The 23,793-nt window shown below is 38.0% G+C and overlaps 1 protein-coding gene across 1 annotated transcript; it reads left to right on the forward strand.

Moving 5' to 3' along the window:
• Positions 1–5,126: 5,126 nt before the first annotated feature.
• On the forward strand, positions 5,127–22,713 carry mpped2 (metallophosphoesterase domain containing 2b). The gene is made up of 7 exons (XM_056250892.1): positions 5,127–5,396; positions 7,328–7,540; positions 8,733–8,914; positions 9,700–9,925; positions 20,966–21,081; positions 21,219–21,332; positions 21,550–22,713. The coding sequence occupies exons 2-7, from the start codon at positions 7,413–7,415 to the stop codon at positions 21,666–21,668; spliced, it is 885 nt and encodes a 294-aa protein (XP_056106867.1). The 5' UTR covers positions 5,127–5,396; positions 7,328–7,412; the 3' UTR covers positions 21,669–22,713.
• Positions 22,714–23,793: the final 1,080 nt, after the last annotated feature.

A 23,793-nucleotide genomic window follows, 5' to 3' on the forward strand; every position in this document is an offset into this window, starting at 1 on the left:
ACACAAAAAGATGCATATCATTGCAGTAATCTCTGCTGCTTTGCAAGCTCCCCACTTGAAACACATATTAGAAGTGAGGCATTCAAATTCATGAAGGTTCTCGGTGGTCCTAAAAACCCATATGATATTGAGGTGTGACATGGGATGTGATGGACTGATAGTGTTTAATAGAATTCCATTCTTTAATTTGAACAAGTAATAAGTACAGCTGTCCTTTGTGGAAGACTGCAAGAACTGTAACCTTTGATAAACCTGCTTTGGCAACATCAGTGATTGACGGCAGAAGAATTAATTGAATCAGAGATTGAGAGAAACAGAGGTCCTGAGATGACAGGAAGGGTAAGAACGAGGTTGAGGTCTAAATAAGCCGAGACACATGACATTCTATCTGTAGCTTTTTTGCCCTCTCTCTCTGTATAACCCATAGAAACAAGTCAGTGTATAACAGCGTTGCGGACAAGGTGATAGCAAGGCCAGAGAGACACAAATCAATACTTCATTTGCTGGCCAAGATTTACTTTCCGTTGCCATATCAGTTGTTGTGAAAAAGGGTGAAAATCGGAATTGGTGAAAAACTCCTTTTAAGATCTTTAATTTTCCCAAGACCTGATAAATGTCAGAGAGGGCACAGGCCCATTATAAGTCAAGGCACATTTGTGAGGTCAGGCCCTGTATAAGTTTAAACTCCGTTTTTACATCTCTGCGAACACTATCTTTTTGAGAAAGAACATTTAATGCAATTCACATAAAAGTTGTTTTGCTAATTGCTTGATTTAATTGAAAAAGGGGAAAAGAGCCAAAACAAGCCTCTGATAAGTATCCTGCTTAATGTAACCCATTAGTCGCATCCTCAGGAGACGATTTTTCTGAACTGCGGTAGCTGTCTATACAGAGTTTAAGGCTGATGTGTTTATTTTACTCTTTTTTTTTTTTTTACATTTGCTGAAGAAAATGTGAGTGGTGATTTTCAGGTGGTTGCCAGGACATAATGGTTGCTAGAGTGTTGCTTTACACGTTCTTCTTTTCAGTGCAAAGCCAGCACTATGCTAGGGTGTTGCATTTGGGGTTCTAGCTGGTTGCTAGGGTGTTGCTTTATGGCAGCTATGGATCTTTGGGTGCTATAGAGAGTTTCTTAGTGGTGTCTTGGGTGTTCTAGTTTGTTGCTAGGATGTTACTTGGTTGCTTTACACTTTTTTAAGAAATGGTGAGTGGTGCTTATCAGTGCAAAAACCAACACTGTGCTAGGTTGTTGTGAGTGGTTGCTAATGTGTTCTGAGTGATTGCTAGGGCGTTTCTAGGAGGTTACATGGGTGTTCTGGGTAGTTATTAGGATGTTGCTAGGTGGTGGCTTTACACTTTCTGAAGAAATTGTAAGTGGTGCTTGTCAGTGCAAAAGCTTACACTATGCTAGGTTGTTGAGAGTGGTTGCTAGGGTGTTTCTAGGTGGATGCTTGAATGTTCTAGGTTGCTGGCAGGGCATTGCTAGGTGGTTGCTGTACACTTTCTGAAGAAATTGTAAGTGGTGCTTATCAGTGCAAAAGCCGTCACTATACTAGGTTGTTGTGAGTGGTTGCTAATATGTTGTTATGCAGATGCTAGGGTGTTCTGGGTAGTTGTTAGGGTGTTGCTATGTGGTTGCAGTACACTTTTTTAAAGAAATTGTGAGTGAATCCTGTCAGAGCAAAAGCCAGCGCTAGGTGTTATGAGAAGTTTGTAGAATGTTTTATTGCCATTTTTAAGGAGGTTGCATGGAGGTTGCTAGGGTGTTCTGAGTGGTTGCTAGGGCATTGCTATGATGTTTTGGGTGGTTACTAGGGCAGTGCAATGTTGTTGTTAGGGTGTTCGGGTATCATTACGATTTGAGGACTTCTAATCCTTAGTATGAGCATAGTCTTTGAAATAGTCAACATTTTGCAAAGCAAGTGGCACAAGGGATGTGTCTGGTATCTGAAAGCAGCATCAATACATGCAGTAATGTGAGAAAAGCTTGAGGGAATCTCTTCTAATGATTAGTTAACTTCAAAATCAATTTGCAATCCTACTTTGCTACACAACCAATGTAAACAGCACCCACTGTACAAGCCAGTTCGATCAGTGATTGGTGTATGTCCTTGATCAATAACTGTACACCGCAGTTTGATCATTGTAGGTCTTATAACCCCTTGATAATACAGTTTACATCCTATTGTTTTGACGTATATGCTGAAAATGCACATTTACTATTGACTACATGTCTTTTGCGATGACTGACAGCTGCGCTGGAGGAAAGCCCCCTCTTTCCTTATTCCCTGGAATAGCCCCATTATTATACTCCTCAGTCCTCCTGTAATTATTGAAAAGGTCAAAGGGCACCAGGCCTTCCTCCTCCAAGGGGGTTAAACTGTGTTCCGGAGTTCCAAAGGTCCAGGAAGTGACAGTGCCATGTCACCTTTGACATATTGACAAATATTCATGTTCATGAAAGACGCATAAACTGGGTTAGCGGGGTTGCGCGATCAATATCAAACTCTACATCAGTCAATGACAGACAAACATATTCAGCATTAGTATAGTGTGGTATGAGGTCAAATAATACAGGCAAGCTTTGAATGTGATTTGCATTTCTCATATTACAACACCTATAAAGCCTGTATAAATTATTTATTTATTTTATTTTTGTAATTTTAACACCCAAAATTCAAATATTCACAATGAATGGTTTGAATCAGCTGCTGTCTTATAATGGAAATGAATGTGTCACTGTCAGAGAAGAAGCTCCAAAGAAGTGTGGACCTGCGCCCCCTTCACTAATTACCCCAGCCTCCCTAGAGTCAATTCATTTCATAATGATTCCTGGCAAGCTGTTGCAATTGTGAGAACTCTGCAGGGGACAGCAAATGCCCAGTGACCACTGCCGAGTCCCCAAACCCCACTGCATTATGTGGAATTAGTGTGTATTGATTCATCCTTTCTAGATTATGGATTTGTTCCCTTATTCATTACTTTTGGAGGTCAGCTAACGGTCATCTTTTTAAAAAGGGATTAGTTTACTGTACTTTGTGTGTGGTTTGGACTGCTAGAAAATATATTTGAATATTAACTTTAATGAATACTTCTTTACAGTAAATATGCAATCCATTTTTAGCTCCATAACGTGACACATTTCCGAGTGATAAAGTGTATTTAACTTTTCTTTTATCCTTTTATTCTGAAATTAATTGGATTGTGAAAGGTGTTTACATTTCTTTTTTTGATTATCAAGAGCAAATAAAAAATTGCTAAAAAAAATTGAGGAATTTTTGCTGTGGCCATATATTATATTATTTATTAAATAACAATAAGTATATTATAAATATTTTGATATTAGTTTCAAGGCCAATTGAAATATTTTTATTTATACAATATATATATATATATACACAAGTCCATATATATATACTATATATTATATATAGGCTATATTTTACATTCTCTTTAAAGCTCGTTTGAACTTACAACAGAGAATCCGAGCAGCACAACATCACAAACACTGTATGCTGTATATGGTACATCTCCGGAGGGAGAATCATCCTGACATGAGAGGATTTGATCTTGATCCATCCTTTGAGAGCATTCATCATATTTTATCACCAAAAAAAAAGGCTTAGCAATGAATACGCACAACAAAGGCACCTTACATTGCTATAGAACCAACCAAAACACCCACTCACCCACCAGCACATCCACCATCCCACATACACCAATACAACTCTGCTCTGAATGGAAACCAGCAGTAATGATCTGACGCTCGCTCTCCTGTGCTGAACAGACAAGAGAGCAGCGCTGGTGATGCCAGGCTCTGTCAGTATAGAGCTGGATGACAGAAGGCATGGAAGCCTGAACAGCCTGGTTGCCATGGAATTGAAATTCTCTTTCAGCTTGCTTTCCCTGCCTCCCTCACCCACTGTTCTTCAAAGAATGTCTCTTCTCTCACACACACATGCATGCACAATAATGGCAACCGTGCCCATGCAAGAACAAAATAAAGGTTTTAGGATGTGCATGCGAGCATGTAGGTTTGATCTCTTTTACTCAGCAGTGTTACTGCATTAATTAAACAATTAAATAAACAGTTTTCAATCTGTATAGTTATTTCTATAGTATAGTATTTCAAAGAGCATCTCATCTGTATCATAGTCAAGTTTATACATTTTTAACAACATAAAAGGGAAATTAAAATAAAGTATAAATAAATGGACATAAAGTGAAATAAAATAACTGGTTCATAAGAGGGTACTCCGGGAAGGAGTCTGTTGCAGAAGTCCACCCTGCTGGTAATGAAACATGAGTTGCCTAAAGCTTTGTAATATTGACACAGCCGCTTCCCTTATCAACCAGATGTCAGCCCGGCTTTTATGAACTGATACAGATTTATTAGTGATAACAATTAGCTGCAAAGATGAAAAAAGTTTTTACTTTTTTAAAATCGGCATGAAACAGGGTTAAACGGCTTCTCGAACAAGAAAAAATGTAGGACCATCTTTATCCATCTATCCATCTGGAATTTGATTGGATCCCACCCTCGCGCCTGTAAACACATCATCAGAGAAGAGATTTCTTTGCAAGAGGGAAAGTTTTTTTTTTTTTTTTTTTAATACGAGGGTACAGAAATTAAAAAAATAATAATGATGTGCATGATAAATCATTTATAACGAAAGCAAAAATTTTTCATAAAAAACAACAAGAATTGTCTATATTGATCGATATTGATATCATGGTGACTTTAAGGCTGTTAAAGTTAACGTGTTAAACTAATGAATATTTTTAACACAGTAAGGCACTAATCTCTGTAAAACTGTTTTGGAACAATATTAATTATAAAAAAATGTTCCATAAATACATTTGAACTTTTTTATTATAATATATAGCCTACTACATATTTGGAAACCTCTGTGCTAGACCATACAGCTAAACTGATATATGGACCAGCTCTTGCTTATAAAAATATAAAGATTTTACCTTAATGACAGTCTTTAGTATTTATTATAAAATCTATGCAAATAATGCTGCCAAATTCATTGGCTGTCTGACCTATCGCGTGCGCTTCCGGTGAAAGGTGTAACCCAATGGCTGTGCGTCTTTTTACCTCTCGACTCCTCTGCTGTGCTCTCTGACCCCAGTGGCAGCGATCGTTCATTGCACTCGTCTCTCTCGGGCTCCCCCTCTTCCCACGTCGAGGCTGTTCTCTCTCGTCTGTCTCCCTCCTTCCTCGTCTGTCGCATTTCAGTGAGAGTGCTAGTGGAGAGAGACCCTGGGGGTCGAAGGTTCTGCCCTGCCCGCCGCGACCTCAACCCCTCACGGCTTCCGAAATACCCGATGACCGTCGTCTTTGACACATCAGCGGACAACCCCCGAGCGGTTCTGGGCCAAAAGAGAAGGTACACACAAGTCGCTTTTGAAGAAGATCGCTAGGGGAAAAATAGCGAGGCACAAAGCGGTAATGGGTTAGAGGTGGCTGGTTGTCATGTTCGAGGGAAATCGTTTAGAATTACCTCGAAATACACTGGAACATTTTTAAACCAGCGCAGCGGACACATTATAACATTTTCGCAGTGATACATTGTAACATTTTCGCGCCGTCAAGTTTCTTCAACGTTCATAGCTCTGCATCTGAATAGAGGAATTATGTGGAAAACGGTTATATTTATTGATTATTATGTGCTCAGGATTACTCGTGCCTTGCTTTGTGCACAAATTATATGTTTTTTACGGGTTATTTGTGCTATCTGAGTGAACGTTTTTGATTCAGTTGCCTCAGTAAGAAGAACAGATTTTGCATTAACAGTACAATGAAATATAGACTTTCCTCGTGCAGTCTGACGCCAGTTTAGAAGCTGGGCTTTTGTTGACAGATAATTACAGAGTCAGAGGCTTCCAGCTCACCGCGAGCTGTTGGTCATAAGTGTTATTAATGTGACCGGTCTCAAGTCTTCCAGGGAGGGTGAGCAAAGTTCAAGTTTATGGCAAAAGGTTAGCCTGGCTGAGACTGTGTAGGAGGCGGTGCAGCTGAACAAAATAAATGGATGCAGGTAACAATGAGGGAGGTTTCTCTCCCCCACTCTAAAACAATCTTGTGTATGTCTTTTAATTACCTACAAAACATATTAACATGACTTAAGAATGATAAATATCCATTATTCATTTTTAAACAATGAATTGAGCTTTTGTCTTTGTTGTCAATGGGAGAAAGAAGGCAGTAAAGCATTGTGGGAAAGGTGCATTTGACAGTTTGAAATCCATGTTGCAAGAACAACAGGACGCAGAGCTGAGGTTCTCAACCAAGGGAAAAATTATGAAGAATAAGTTATGTAATGGATAAAATCCAGTTAGATGGGAATTATTACAAAATACACCCTGACTGGATGTTTTAGGACCCCAATGCCAAGCGTAACAAATTTTGGAATGTTTTTATTTTATTTAACTCTCACAGCAATCAATGTTGATGCTTCTATTGATCAAATTTAGCACAATTTAACACATTTTGCTCTATTTTAAGTTGTCTGTTATTCAGCTCTTTATTTCTTACTGGTTCTTTCAAGTAAATTCCAATACATTTTGGGACTCCTGAACTTTTAGATTTTTTCTTGACTATTATTTTTTTTAAGTAAGCATAAAACCCCACGGTTTTATGCTCACCATAAAATTAATACTGAAGTAAACATTTAGCTTGCATTGATATGAAAAGTTCTTAATTAATCTAACATAATATATATATATTTAAAGATTTTTTTGTTGAGATTTTTCATAAACTGATATAACACTTCTCTTGTGAAAATATACAACGCCTCTAAAGGAATATGGTGATGGAAAAAAAGGAGAGAAATAAGATAGGAGAAAAAATTACGCTTGCAAAACTTGAGTCTTTTCTCTTTTCCAGCAAAAATATTGCGTTCCTTCGTGAAAATGAGTTTTTTTCCTTTCAGCTCATATTGTTTCAATCATCAGTTTCTTGGTGCAACAAGATTTTTGCGTTCTCTCACAAAATACAAATTTCTTGTGGAATGCAGATTCATGAAACCTATTCCCCCCCCCATCACCATGTCCACTTAGGGCTCTGAAAAATGTATTGCTGAGCTCTATTTTTTTTTTTTTTTTTTGAGTATAAAAACATTTTTTTTCCAATATAACATAGAATATATCAGTAGCAGCAGATATAAGATAATTTCTACCAAAAAGTCATATATTAAACGTGCATTGAGGACAGATTACTGAATATTTTGTTGATACTCAGTACCTTCTTGTTTAATTTGGATTTGGATTTGCATCATTAACGTTTTGCATCTTGGTGTCCCTGTATGTGGTGACTCAGATCCAAGCCTTGGGACTAAAGGATGCTTGCTCACCAGATCTGCACTGTACCTCTGTGACCTGCTCATGCCCCAACCAGAGGTGCCATGGCTCGCAGAATATCCTCGCAGGGGAAGGTCACCATCTCTGTGGATGAGTACAGCTCCAACCCGACCCAGGCCTTCACCCACTACAACATCAACCAGAGCCGCTTCCAGCCCCCCCACGTCCACATGTGAGTGTCTGTGTACAGTGTTCCTGTAACTGAAACATTGATTTAATTGATTGATTGAAGACAGAACATAATGCTGACAGAGAGGACATCTGGCCGCTTTTGTCTCATCTCACCCCGCCAGGTGATCAGAGGCTCCTGCGGCTTCACTTCTGTTGTAATGAATTAAATTGACCTTTTTAACTTAATATTGTTGCAGATTAGGCGTTTTAATGATATTTTTGAGGGGTCCATAACAAGATAATGGCACTGTATAAATCCAGTCCACTTTCAAATTGGCTATTTGTTAATTATTCGTTCTTTGTTTATAGCCATGAACTCTCTTTCAGACTGAACGCAAGAACCAGAGACATGTAAACATTTTAGGTTGTGTATATATCAAACCAATACATTTAGAAAAATATTTCAGCATTTGTGCCTAAATTTCTTGTAATCGTAATAGAGAGCTTAGGGCTAAAACAGTGTAAGACTGTTATTAACCAGAGGAAGGTCAAAGGTTAGTTGAGTTGATTAGCTCTTTAACAATAGCTCTTTGACCCCAGGGTCAGAGCTCACCTCTAAAGAAACCTGATTATTGACTGATGCTGATGATGGCATAATGAGGCCCGGTGCAGATCCTAAAGAATGGAGCAGGCTGATTAGCCGAGCCTTTGCTGCTTTAATGGTACCATGCAATTAAGGCGCATCAGCACACGCAAAAGGGATCGACCAGGATGCATGTGCCATTGAATTGCTTTTAGCTTAAGTGTGTAAGAAACATCCATTTGTCGTTAAATTCTATTATGTAACCCGATGCAATGTACTTTTGTACAGATGTGCAGGACAGAGCAATTTATCAGCGCAATATATGGCAATAATGCTGGGAAAACAAGTAGACTGTAACATGATTCACAAATAAAAATCTCAAAAATGGGATGTTCCCCCTTACACTTTCAATTCACACTTGAACCTGTATGACTTTTTAAGAATTGTTTAAGAAAGTGTTTTTTTCGCCTTTACAATGAAAGGCAATGGGGACCAAAGTTGTTTTGGACCCCATTGACTTTCATTGTATAGACATTTAAAATGTCTTTTTTTTTGTAAAGTTGAATTTTATTTTGGTATCTTTAATCTGTTCTTAATTCACTAATAAGTCATCTGTACATATAACAAATAAACATTCTTTCAGAAACAAACAGACTCTTAATTTCCACAGGGTAGAGCCACTTCCTTACGATGCGCCGAAGCCCGTGGGTCATACGCGTTTCGTCTGTGTCTCAGACACGCACTCGAGGACTGATGGAATCCAGATGCCCTTTGGGGACGTGTTGCTTCACACGGGCGACTTTACAGAGCTTGGCCTGCCGTCTGAAGTGAAGAAGTTTAATGACTGGTTAGGTAAGTGCACAAAACCAGTCCTGTCACCTTTGCTGACAAGCACTTCCCCTGCTGTCACAACACGAACTCCCAAACAAAAGGTCAATATTAATGATACCATTTAAGTCACTTCTAGCAGAAATGGCAGAATTGAAAACAAAAACGGTTCATTTATGAACTTAAAAGCTGTGCTGTTTTGAGGATTTGTTTTAACTGCAAATAACTCCCTGCAAATTGCAAATCTGGCCAGTGCCCTATTTTAAGATTGATGCACATCAGTGTTGTATATTTTGTAATTTTGATGCAAAAACTGACGTTATTGTTACATAATTTTGACTGAATAAGTTTGACTGGATAAGTTTTCACATAAGTTGCAATGTGCACAGCATTTCTAACAAGTAGGAAGGCATTTGCTGATACTGGAGGTGAAGGAGGTCAAATTGGAAATTGAAAAATGCCCATCTGTTGGCTTTAATGGGTGCCCTTCGGTCTGGTCTCGTTGGCCTCGGCAGCAATTCACTTGGATGAAATCAAGGTTCTTTAGGGTTACAGAGGTCAAACCCATTGTTTATTTGTTGAAATCAAAGTCATGCTTTCGCCTATGAATGGCAGCCACAGTGAGCTGTAAATTCACTTCCGGTTGGTCAAAGCCTTTTGATAATCTTTTTCCTTTTTTTAAGATTCTATGTCACTAAAGAATCTGGTCTAACATGTCACTTAGCATTTGAAGTCATATGGCCACAATGTTGCGAAATGTCTATTTTCTGCCAAAATCTGTCATTCTCATTATCTCTCTCCTCTTACAGGCAGTCTTCCCTATGAATACAAAGTTGTCATCGCGGGAAATCACGAACTTACCTTCGATAAAGACTTTATGGCGGAACTCGTAAAGCAGGATTACTACCGTTTCCCCTCAGTGTCCAAGCTGAGGCCTGAGGATTTTGACGACGTTCAGTCCCTCCTTACAAACTGTGTGTACTTGCAGGACTCTGAGGTCACCATTAAAGGATTCAGGATATACGGGACTCCGTGGTAAGCATTTCTAAATCACTGTTTTCAAATTGTTTGTTACTTTTTGTTCGCTACATCAGTTGAGCAGAATATTTAGTGAAGTATCAAACATTTGAATCAGACATCCTCAGCAAAAGCATAATCAGGCTTAGTTTATGTAAAGTGACTTCTAAATTCTCTCAGCCATCACTGTGTACAATAGTTAAGCAAGTTTCCATGTTTTTTTTTTTAAAGGTCAACATGAAATCTCAATGAACGATTTTTCCTTCCTTAACGCTTAATTTGTACACAAATTCCAAGAAAAAAAGATTTGTCTTTTGATTTGTTCATCAAAATGTTTGTTTGTTTTTTTGGCCAATGTCACAAAGGCCACTTAAGTTACACCATACTTATCTTGTTGAATATCACTCAGTTTCACTGTTATGGAAGTAAAATGGGTTTCAAATGTTATTTCATGTTGACTGTAGATCTTGAACTGTTACTCCTAGATGGTACATCACGGGACTGGGATTTTTTTAAATATTGTTATTGTAAAAAATTGTTTAAATAGTGTATATATTAAATAATAATGGTACTTGGATATGGTTCTCGGTCTGAAAATATTAAGAGCCACTTCTAAAATATTTAGAAAATAATTTTTGGTAAAACATATTTCCAAGATGACATTTTCTTTCTTTTTCTAAGGCTAATGTAGAATGTAGCTGCTTAAAGCTTTTTGATAAAGCTCCATAAATCAGAATCAGTGCTCTGTATGTACAAAACATATGCAACATATGTCAAGTCCGTTAGTTAAGTAACAGATGACTGATTGACCCACAGTAAGTTTGTGTTTGATTCATTGGAATCAAGTAATGTTTATGTCTCTTGTATGTTTTCTCATGGCTGTCTTATACCTTAAGATCAACTGATAGTCTACAGAGATACCTCTGTAGACCTGGGTCATGCTAGACACCGTTGTACTCTCTGCTCCGCTGGACACGAGACATGTTCTCACTCGCTACAGATAGTGTTACACACATACGCACATTCACTCTCTCTCTTTCATTCCATCTACTGTATCTTTCTTCCTCTGTTACTCTTAACCCACACACAGACAGCCGTCATCACACTTTGGCATCTTTAATGCAAAGACCTCAGCGTCTGATAAGCAGACCATTATCTCAGTTAACCCCTCACCCGCTGGGCTGCCCCCCTCTCCGATGGGATACCAACAAAGCTGTGTTAGATTTCAGGTGTGAATAGATGCCTAGCAGTGTTTGGCAAGGAGAGCTTTGTGGCAGTGACACAATAGTCGACAGCTACTAGAAGCAGTTTATCACCTGCCCCTGGAGACGATGCTGACGCGTCAGGTGAAATTGAATGACAGTTGTCAGTTGAATGACATATGTCAGTGTGAGTGTGCGCGTCGCATATATTCCAGTTAATATACATAGTTTTTTTTAATCGGCTTAACAATTTTGTTTCTAAAGCCACCTTTTGTGTGTGTGGTTTCACAAACGTTACACAAAAATGCATAGACGGTTAGTGAATCAAACCCACTATTTAAACCACCACGTTGTGATTTAAGTCTCTCGTAGAGCTTAAACACCAAACATAAAACTATATTTAGTATGTCTATCTAAAATAATTTGCCGTCTTCAGCCAGGCAGAATTAGAATGCTAATTTTGGTAAGAAGTGGGGAAACCAGACATCTCTGATGGGTGGTCTTGGTGGGGGTGCTCTTTGGTCATACTTTTCCCAGCCTCTCCTGCAGGAAGTGCTTTTTGTTCCAACACATCCTGGTGCTTTGTTGGGAGCCAGGATCAAAATGTGAGGCCGACCCCGGTGTGCCCCTCCAAGTGCATGCTCACAGTGAGCCGCTCTGACCTGCCTGACCCCGGGCCTCAGCTATCAAGGAGGTCATTTACATGACTTCATTCTTCTTCCCTACAAAGTGCTCGGTCAGGCTTGTCTCCCGTCTGGCCCAAGGTAGAAGACGAGCCTGTTTTATGTCAGTTTATTTATCAGTATTCCCTTTCATGGCAGTGCTCCCGTCGCTACATTGACCTTGACTTGATTACTCTCTGTGTCGTACCAGACGAATATCCGATATACCTTCGTATGCCTAACCAGATCATTCCAATAGAAGCAGGGCTATCTTGCATAGCTTGGCAACCGTTATCCTGATAACGGCACGTTTGGTAATCCTACTTACGTTACGCCTGATATCAACACCGATACATGTCGCATATATTCCAACTTGCAGCTGTGATTGGTTTGATTAACGTGTAAGCTTGTTGTGCTAGACGGTGGTTTGGCTTTTGAAAATCAAAGGCTCTCTAATCCTCTTAGGAAAGGCAGACGTAAGTCATGTGACCTGAGTTCATCTTGGGTGAGTGTTTGCAAGGCTAGGCTACGATAGATCGTGGGGGTGTGTCTCTCTTGCTGCCATAGAAACCGTATCACGGCTTTATCCTCGGTGCTAATGTGTTTTGATTATGGTGTGCTTGTGAATGAATGATCAGGGATGATATAAAAGTAATTTGTGGGTTTTTTCAGGGTAAACACAGCAAAGCTGTTTATCTGCATTTATACGGATACTAGATATGAAGTGTGAGGTTTTCTCCCCCCTGTGTGCGGTCAGATCAGTGTGAAACTGATAGCGCTAATTACTTGATGGTAGTAAGTATTAGTAGCATGGTGTCATTTAAATGAGGACAGTTGGGAAGTGTCCCCACCAATTTTTGCTTAGGCTGATTATGTCCCCACCATTTTATGAAATGGCTTGTGATACGTGTAATGCAGAGGAAAAGCATTGGTATAGAGTTTTCATTCTGTTACTTTTAATGTTTTGACATTTTAATGTCAACCCCAAACCTTTGTATTAAATTATTTGTTTTTCCCTTTTCAGTCAGACTGTATAGGGAAAAAGCCTTTTTGCAATTTATCTATTTAGGGATTTATTTGGATTTAAAACATGGAATTTTTTTTATCATGTATGCAAATCTTTCTCAGAAGCATAACAAATTGTTGTGTTAGCTGTAAATTATGTGAAAACTGTTGGACTTTTAATATTAAAATTGAACGTATGTACAATTTACATGTGAATAACAAAGTAGGGGTGGGCAAAATTTGCTGAGGTGACCAAAATCGATCATTTTCTAAATAAAATTAAAACGTATACTTTTTATCCACAAATGCTCTTTAGCGACCAGATCTATATCTATGTATATAGCGATAAAATAAAACACTCCTGAAATTAGAGTAACTATTACAGAAGAATAAAATAAGGCATATTTTGTTACCTTTTGGAGCTTGAAAGGATTCAGCTTCAGTTGTTTTATACTATCATCACTGATCTCGTCAGAGCTCATTTCCCAGTACATTCAAAACTATATTCTCAAAACTATCATTTTCAACATCTTCAAAATCAATATTTTGATCACTGACAGTTTCTTTACTGGATCCCCTAAGTTACACTAATATTTGATAGCGTTCAGTACTTTCTCTGCAGTAAATCGCTGAGCCATTTTAAGTTTTGCTGATGATACTTCTTATTCTTTTGTTTTCTGCCTGCGTTAACTATGAGGGAAACGTCACTTCATCATTGTGTATCAGGCATTGCCATCTTGTGGAATAAAGGTGAATTGCACCTATTCAGTCATCAGATTCAATTATTGTTGTGCAGAAATAAATATGCTTACACTGTTACACACACACCTTGGGGCGCCTATACCAATTTTTTTTTTTTTTAAATGAATGGGAAAACAGGCTTTCTTTTATAATACATTTTTTTTCTTGTTATTGTTTATAATGAATTGATTGAGGAATACTAAGAGGGTTGGTGTCTAACTTAAAAATTAATAAGGAGGGTAGTGAATGATGTCCCGGATCACCAAAGCCGCGAGGTATGCGATTATTCCAAAATTAAATAATCGTATGTAAAAATAAAATACTGCATAGTGTTCACCCACTGTATGAATTAAATATAAATGTATTGTTATTAAAGCTACAAAAGTTATTCAGTCAAGAGCAGTAAGTTATTTTCTCTTTTGTTTGATTAACATTAATGTCAGCAGGTATATTAGGCCGAATGCATGGATTCATTATAATAATACACATGTGATTTACACCCAACTGTTTACTTGCACTTGAGAAATACCCGACTGTTTACATGAGTAATCCACACGATGGGCATTTTGACATAATTGTGTGTGTATTTGACCATTCAAGCAAAATAAGACATGAAAGAGAACTGAATTTGGGATAAAGCAGGTATGTTTTACAAATGGCTGTGTGTGTTGCTTTGCTCTAAACTGTCAAGGCACCGTATTGGGTTTCTCATGTAAATTGGCCTCCTTTCTAAAATATTCCATTTCAACCGGCAAGGATGAGAAATATAAACATTTTATGAAGCGTTAAATCGTGTAATACACTGGCTTTAGTAAAGATGTAAGATTTGACAGGCTTGTTAATAACATCTTGAGAGCTTAATGTGAGGTAACATGTGCTGCACCTGGGTAGTGTTAGACTCTTGAAGGCCTGCTAATGAATATTAATTGACTCATCTGAATTGAATTGACTGAATTAAGATGTTGAAAAGAATCTATAACAGTCTGATGCTTCTCATCTCTCTTCTGATTTTCACACTCATCTATCCACAATATGATGGCTTGCACATGTTCCCTGTGAATCAATCCCATGGCCTTAGTGTTGGCAGTGCCACGCTCTTCCCATTGAGTTACAGAAGCATATTCTTGTTATACTTTAGCTTGCTCATGTTTTCAAATATTTTCATTCGTTATTGACCTTCATGGAGGAAACGCAGAACTTGCATGCTGTTCGTAAATTACCTCTGTCCATCCGGTCCTCTCAGCTATCAACAAAAGCCTCTATAGAGGTAACAGTTTTCTCTGGCTACTTGCTCACGTCACTGGTTGTAAGCTGACCCCTGGCCCGAAGGTGGCGTCATTTGTCAGGGATAATTAACAGCTGACATCTCCTCTGCTGGGCCTGCTGGTGGCGGATGGGAAGGCATATTGTGGGCACAGTGAAAGAGAGAGAGAGAGAGAGCGATGGACCAACTAGAAAAGGAGTCTGATGCTGTTAGTAAGCAGGCTGTATGGAAATATGTTGACCACATATAAGTTTCTCTCAAAACAAATCTCTTCACATGCTTATGCTTATTGTGCTATTTGTTTTTGTCTGAAGGCAATGTGCAGACACAACTTATTTTGTTGTACCTTAGTCTACCTTTGTGGTCTGAGGTTATTTTTTAATTTTGTTGGCAAGTCGTTACCTAACCTTTTATTTATTTTTTAACGTTCTAATATATTTGCTGGCAATCTTGCTTTGGGATGTGTGCTGTATCGTAACATCACAAAATCACATTAGACAGGAAATCCCGTCTCATTTCCTCTCTACTCTCTAGTTTCTCTTTTGTCCCGTGTTCATCTCTGCTTTTTCTCTCCTGATCATTGGTAACCGTCTCAAACATTACTTTCACAATCACACATCTTTCTCTGATCCCCCTCTTATTTTGCTGTCCGGCTGTCAGGGGCAGATAAATATTTCAGTTATCCTTTCTGCATGTGAGGTGTTTGAGGGACTGGCAGGCCTGTGCATTAGAGTGCGTGTGCGTGTGTGTTAGTTACTGAGGCTCAGACGGCTGCTCCTGTGTGCCAGTGGGAGTGTGTCCAGGTCACTGAGAGTTCATCAAAACAAAGTGCTGACGCAGCCAAAACAAACACACACACGCAGACACAAATATACACTTGTGTCCCAGTACTGAACAGTTTCTGACAGTAAAAGCTTTCTCTCTCTCTCTCTCTCTCTCTGTTAAAAAAAAAAGATAGAAAATGTTTTGTTCCTTTTCTTGGTATTTATTTTCAAGATTATTGGAGTTTAAAAAAATATAATTATATTTAATTCTAATATATATATATAAATTAAAATTCCCCCAAATATTTTGGGGTTAATTTTACATTAAAATTTAGTAAAAAAAAAAACTTTTTAATTTATTTTATGATCTTTAAATGTATTATATTAATGTTAAGCAGAGGTGATTTATTTTGTGATAATTACCAGCAGACTGTACATTATCGCACTTATAATACAGCTATTTAAATAATGAATGGACATGAAATATTGATTGAGATATTTATACTAAGAAAAAAAGAGACCGCAAAATTGATATGAGAGGCATTAAAATAGCAATCGAGTATTCCAGAGAGCCCTGTAATAATACATTTCTTTTATCCTGCCTTCCTTTATTCGTTTGATTTATGTGAGGATGTAATGACATCACATTTATGACTAGCTTGATGTGCGGATGAAAGCCCGACTCGGACTCTGACGTTGATGTGCGAGTTAAAGCAGACGAGCCTGAGTATGTTTGCAGGAAAACTTACAGGGTTTGAGAGATTGTACCCAAGGGTACAGGGCTGGTTCGAAAGCAACCACTCGCCTTTATTTGCCTTGCCATCAATCATCTATGGACAAGTCTACATACACACACTTACACTGAGACCTCAGCAGCCATTTCCTGTGTTCAGCCTCTTTTTCATCCACTATCAACTCCATTCTCTGCAATCTATGAATAAGCGTTAATGGATAGACCAACAGTGGATACTGCCGAGTCTATGAGCCCAGCCTGTGATGATGGACGTGTAGTGTCGAATCCTTTACAGCTCGTATTTGAATATTTGCTTACATCTTTGTCTTAAAACACAAAAGAATGGTGGTAATCACTGTTAACTGCAAATCAAAGACTAGGCCTATGGCAAAAGCTCATAAGTTAAACTTTAATGAAAATAAACAAATAAAAGCTAATTAATAATATCAAAATAACACAATAAAATAAGCAATAAAAGCTATATATTTTTTCATGTAATTTTTTTGTCCTGACCAACAACAATGATTGACATTTTGTTGATTTGCTTACTTAGATTCTATTTCTATAGCATTGGTTTGTGTAATAAAAATGTATAATAAAAAAGGTATAGTGTAAAAGTTAATATTCTGTCATCAACATTTACTCACTCTGATGGCCGTTGTAGCCTAAAATTTTGTGTAATTAATTCTATGCTGAATCAAATATAATTGAGATAATTCTTCAATCCAATATAATTATTTCTAAAGTTACTTTTTGTAATGTCTATTTGATGCTTTTCTCATTTAACACAATAATGACTTTAAATTATCTTTTTGGGGTATTTTCTCAGCAATTTTCTTAGATTAATTAAAACGCCACTGTGTAATTAATTAGATTTATAGATAATATGATATATATTATATATATATATATATATATCCAAATATTTAATTTGTCAAATTTTTTAAATAATTGTAATTTCAGCATTTATACATTTCGTGCGCGTGTGTGTGTTTTTTTAAGCGGAGTAGATGCTGGAACATGCATCTGGTGAGGAAAACTTTGTTATTTGACAGACCCTGTTCCCTTGCTAGGTTTAACTGGGTCTCTAAGTTTAATTGGCAGTTATTTTAAAGCGACAGACTGCGTTTCTATTTTTTCCTCTAAAACCTTTTTCGTTCTCTCTGTAATTGGTTTTCAATACACTGCTCCAGGGCTCTCTCTCTCTCTCTCTCTCTCTCTCTCTCTCTCTCTCTCTCTCTCTCTCTCTCTCTCTCTCTCTCTCTCTCTCTCTCTCTCTCTCTCTCTCTCTCTCTCTCTCTCTCTTGTTATTTTGAGGTGGTACAAAGGACTGGGCCCTAGTTCCTCGTCTATTGCAACATTATTCAGTGAATGAAAAAAGATCCAGGTCTCAGGGAACATGCTGTGAAAACCTTTTCCCCCTCTAGCCTTAACCTCCTGCCTCTCAGAGGCTCCGACTTTGTCAAGTGCTCGTTGTAAAATGACCTCTGGACAACTGGGCATGTGTGCTTATACATATATGCATGCCTGTGAGTTTGGCAGTATCAAGCTCTTTAAGACTCATTAATATTTGTTATCTCATCCTTCCTAATGTTTCTGTTTTTATAATCATCAAATTCATCTATCAGGTCACATCATAGCCGGATTTACTAAACTTATGTAAGAAGTTAAGAAATTTCTTAATATAAAGTTCATAAGTCATGCTCTTGCCAAAGCTCTTTGCACTTCTTGCAGATTATCGTAATGATCAAAATAAACACACACTATTTTCGAGTTCAGCACATTTCTAAATGACATTTTTACATGACATTTTTAAATGTGTAGTGTGTTAAAAAGAGCCTTGTATAATTATATAATTAGAAATTAATTAGTAATCAGTCCCTATCTGACTTGGTGTCACTTCAGAGGACTAGTGCACATCCCTAGTAAAAGTAGTATATATTATATGTATCTATTGTTAAGGTGTTTTCACATTTACTGCTGCTCAGCGAAATTTCATGGGGGAAATCCAGTCATTCCAATAGACCTTATGCACCAGAGAAACATGGGCGCCGCCATCTTTAGAATATTGTCTTTGAACTTCCGTTTTTGCGGTCACTCTGTATATTTCTATGGCATCGCTGTCCAGGAGTAATTAGCTGGTGAAGTGGATTTACTTACTGTAGAGTTAACAAAAGTTACCATGAGCATTGTAATGTTTATCATAAGCATTGTAAAGCAGATGTCTAAACAAATGTCGACCGGGAAATTTTTACGAGCAGTTCATTCAAACCTATGCAAGATCGCTGTGAAAATACAGACCGGAAGTCAAAAGACAACGAGCGCAGCACTGAAAAGGGGCGGGGCTACATAAGGTCTATAGGAATCCATACGATCAGAATTTTCGCGTGAGGGCGAAAAAGTTCCCAACACAAATTTTGTTCATATTCAAGTTGGTCATTAGCCTGGTTAAAACCAGACCATTCTCAGTTGTAACTGAGTTATGGTCTGGCAAAGCGTCATAGACAAATCATTTCCAGAGGGGCGTCACCAACGGACGTCGCAGATAGACCTAACACCAATCAGAGCGATGAAGGAGATGGCGTATGCAGAGCGGCGGATAAACATCTCCGAGTGTTGTTCTTTGCTCGGTTTTTAACTAAAAGGAAACGTTCAAATCGCTTAAAACAGACGCGATAGCTGATTCGTATCTTTGTAATGTAGGCTACAAAATCGGCTTCAAAATCATGTTCAAAATCCCAGCGCTGTCGTCATCGTGTGAAGCCCGCCCCAACGTTTCTGATTGGTGCTGCGATTTCGGCGGATTGGAAATGAGCTTGAATGAGCTCTTTGCCAGACTAACTTTATGATCAAATCTAAATTTGCCGGAAGTTGTCTGGGTTTTCCCAGGCTAGTTGGTCATGCAAATTCCCCGCACTGACCAACAGAAAGTGAATTCTGTGTGAGCAGTGCTTCATATATCTTGTGATTCTTAATATTTAAAGCAACCCAATAAATTCATTAAACATCTTACCTTTGAGGACTCAAGACAAGTCCTAACTTTAAGAGGATATTTATGTAAGGGATAATGTACATCCAGCCGGTTGTTCTCTCAAAATAAACCCGCGACAGGGTGATCAGGACCCCGACTCGAAGCGGAGGGTCTTGATCAGCCTGAAGGGGGTTTATTTTCAGAGAACAACCGGCTGGATGTACATTATCCCGCTTATTACACGGCTACTTGCCACATAAGTAAATAATTAGACACAAAATATTGATCTGAGTTAAAATATTTTATTACCTCTTAAAACGCAAAGCTTCCGCGGAGAGAGCCGTTGCAGCGCGGCAAGTTCAAACTAGATGGACATTCAAGAGATACGGTATACAGTCTTCATTTCACTTATTACACAGCATTTCACCACGTAAATAATTATGGAGATGAGAAATACTGATTTCAGATTAAACCGTTTTAAAATCGTACCTGTTTGTATCTTATAATCCAACCGTGTACAAAACAAAAGTCACAAAATGGCAGCAGCTGTGTTTGTATGAAACAAGAGAGAGCGAGTCCATGATAGCTACTGGATGGCATAATTAAATAACTATACAAAATATTGATTTGACTGAGTTTTAATATTCTATTAGGTCACCAAATGCAAAATTTCCACGAAGAAAAAACCTTCTGTTTTGAGAAGTTGTTATCTGGGAAAAACTTAACGCTGGATGGTGCCATTGACCAATCAGAAACAAGTATTCCACAGAGCCGTGTAATAAGATGATTTAAAAGTACATTATTTTAGGATTTCAAATTCTTCTTAAATAAAAAAAAAAAAAAAAAAAAAATCTAACATTCTGGAGAAATGTTGAAATCCGGCCCTGTAGTGCAGCTTCTGAAGTGGCGTTGAGCAGTTGCAGACGTTGCTCTCCGCAGTGCTTCCAACTCTCATTTGTCTGCTCAGTCTCCATTTATCACCCAGCTCTGCTTATCAGCACGGGGTCAGTTCCTGCCCTCTCTACCAAGGCCTACATTTAGCCCTGGCCTTGCACAGCCTTGTCTAGCTGGGCCCAGACACTTGGCCCTTATCAGACTGGGTCTGAGAGTGGTAAATAAAGGTCTGGCCCGGGTTACCGCAGGCTGTCAGCAGGCCCATCCCAGAGGGGAAATAAAACTCTTATTAACATGCTTCTGCTCATTGGTGCTGACAGCTTGATCAATCTGCCTCCTCTGCAGATGACCTCTGCTCCACTCCGAACCGCTGGACGCCCTGATGGAGGCTCAGATGAATAGCTTGAGTTGTGCCGTGGCCTCAAATCTAATGCTGCAATACTCTTGAGGCATTTTTCATGTTTGTTTTTTCTTTTAAAGAAAAAGTAATCTAGATACTGTTTGGGTTAGATCATGATGGTCAAAAATGTGTCATCTAGTTGCCCATCAGCTGTCTCACAATGAGTGAGGTAATTTAGTCTAAATTTAAATGTAAACTTAGAGAGAGATTATTAAAAAAAATATATATATATATATATATATATATATATATTTTTTTTTTTTGGTTGCAGATTCATGCAACCTAATAACTAGTCTATTTTGAAATCAGTTTAGCAAATACTGTCGACTTTTTGCGTATGTGTGTGAGAACAGCATGCAGGCATGTGTATGATGATTTTGACATTTATGAAGTGTGTAAAATGCGTTTGTCTGCTCCCACAGGACCCCGTGGTTTAATGGATGGGGTTTTAACTTACCTCGTGGCCAGTCTCTCCTCGATAAGTGGAACCAGATCCCTGAAGACGTAGATATTCTTATGACACATGGGCCTCCTCTGGGTAAGCATTGAGGAAATGTGAATGTAACTGTAGAGCATGTTTACATCAGTTTGTGTCTGCAGATGGATTGTTGTATTTTAAAGTCATCATAAATGTGATGATACGTGACTAAGGATGTGATTTTGGACTTTGTCCAGGGTTCAGAGATTGGGTCCCCAAAGAACTTCAGAGAGTCGGGTGTGTGGAACTACTCAACACTGTACAAAAGAGGGTCCGACCCAAACTCCACGCATATGGAGGAATCCATGAAGGTGGGGGCTTAACTCTCTTTAAATATATATTGTAATAATATATATTATTTTATATGTGTGTTTGTGCGTGTATGTTTACATATATATATATATATATATAATATATATTTTTTTTTAAATTGTAAATTTTTTTTTTACTTGTTTTTAAACAAGTATTTAAACATTTTAAATAAAATGCACACAAAATAAATTCATAAAAATATTTTCTCGTTCTCAGGGTATGGAACAATGACAGATGGCTACACAACATTTATCAACTCCTCCACATGTACAGTCAGCTTCCAGCCCACCAATCCACCAATCATATTTGATATCCCCAACCCAGGAAATTCCTGAGACTCATTAAAGCCCCACCTCCTTTTTTCTACATAACTCTTCCTTACTTAAAATGAATGGTCTTTTTGTACTGCTTGTATTTAAAAATGCATGGAAATGAAATATTTTTTAAAGTCGGATTGAATCCGACACCATTTAAATGACTATTGTCGGAGAAGAAGAACTTGTGAATTCATATTTGTCATTTGTTTGCATCAGTTGCCTTCTGTTTTTCCTTTTTTTTATTGGTCAGGATCTTAAAAAGTGCATTATAAAGGTACTCCTAAAAGCGTCAGCAATACTTGACCATGTCTGATTTAATTGTGCTTTGTAAAATTATTATAAAGTTATTTAAAGTCATGAACTAATTGTATGGTGTATTCAATTTTGGATAAAATGGGTAAGTTCATACTTCACTCATGTCAAAGGGTCCATTGGGTCTGATCTGATATTTATTGCTGCAATCAGACTTTGCTCTTTTCTAATCAAGAAGACATCTTTATCTACCAGGTCATTAAACACCATCAGGCGAGCATTTTGTACTCTCAACATAAAGAGTGGCACAGTATGTGTCAAAAGATGAAAGCGTTTTTAAATGGGGTGTTGTGAATTTCATTTTGCATTATCGCTGTGGTGTTTTGTCATATAATTACAGTTTAGACTAGACTGATTGTGCACATTTTTGAGATCATAAAGATACCATGTTTTAAAAGTGGATGAGAATTTACAATGTGACTGCCTCAGGAGATATACAAAGATAAATTCGGTCAATGTCAGTAAAGTTTCAAACAATTGTTTATCGTATAGATTTGCAATACCATCGCATTTGTTTCGAAACTGTATACGACATAATATTAAGCCATTTCATTTATCCTCAACTCCATTTTTAGTTGTAATATGTGCGTTGTATATTTGACTGTGGATCTACAATCTTGTGAACGCACACAAAAAAACGGATTTATGTCATTTCTGATATTGTAAATGCTTACTTTATGTTTTGTGACTTTTTTATCCATTGTGACTTTTAGCCAAGTTTATATGCAAATAAAACAAGGTTTTTATCTGATGTCTGTCATTTTTCTTTTTAAACTCTATCAAAAGAAATGTTATTAGGCCTATTCATGCACCTATTGACACATATGTCATTCCAAGTCTTAAGCCTAACTTGACTTGAGTTTTTCTGTGGCGCACAAAATAAGTTTAGAAGAATGTCTGAGCTGCTTTTTCCCCACAAAGTGAAAGTCGATTGTGACCAGGGGCTGTCAAATGCCAAAAAAGGCCAATTAATTAAATCATAGCAAAGACGTGTATATGGGTCACATGAAGCCAAATGAAAGCTTTGTGTTTAACAAACTGAAATAATACTGAAAACATTGCTTAATGTGGTCACCACTCACTTAGCTACTATGTGGAAAAGTGCAGCTTGTTCGACCTGTACAAATATCTCTTTTATATATATATATATCACGGAAGAAATAAAGTCATAGGTGAGAGTGGATAAAAAAGGACGTTTTCATTTTTGGGTGAACTATCCCTTTAAGAGCTTTATTTCTTTCCCACAGAGTAAATAACGATGTGTTCGCACATTCAATTCGGAGTTTAGCAACGGCTTTGATTGATTAATGAAGTCCATTAATTACCCCACATCTGTCAGACCTGAAAGAGAATAGATAGCGTCGACAGGGATGGCCATAACCTCGTGTTGTCCTGTCAGATGCTATTGATCGTGGATATTTGTCAGCGCAGCCTTGGCGAGCTCGTCTGATGGATGTCACAGGCTGATGCCAACTCTGACCCCGCGTGTGCTCCCACTGATAGCAGCGGCAAAGATGTTAAATCAGACTTCGATAACAGTGTCAACCAACGAGACGCGAAAAAGAAGATGCAAACCGATGCACTTTTCTTTTTTCCGACGGCGTAACGTCTCTCTCAAGGTTATGTTTAATAGAACACGAGATCAGACGCGACGCTTGGTTTCACACACCCTTCCCCCAAGCAAAAACGTTTGTATCTAGAAAGTGTCCTGGAATTTCATCAGAGCGCTGTTTCCTGTTTGAGACCTATTATACACTCATGACCTGCTCCCTTTTGTGGAACCAATACAGTAAAATTGTAGAATGTTTCCTTTAGGGATGAAGTTTTCCAT

The sequence above is a fragment of the Rhinichthys klamathensis genome, unplaced genomic scaffold, assembly GCF_029890125.1.
Source record: "Rhinichthys klamathensis goyatoka isolate OS25496 unplaced genomic scaffold, OSU_Roscu_1.1 h1tg000076l_1, whole genome shotgun sequence".
Classification (NCBI taxonomy): domain Eukaryota; kingdom Metazoa; phylum Chordata; class Actinopteri; order Cypriniformes; family Leuciscidae; genus Rhinichthys; species Rhinichthys klamathensis.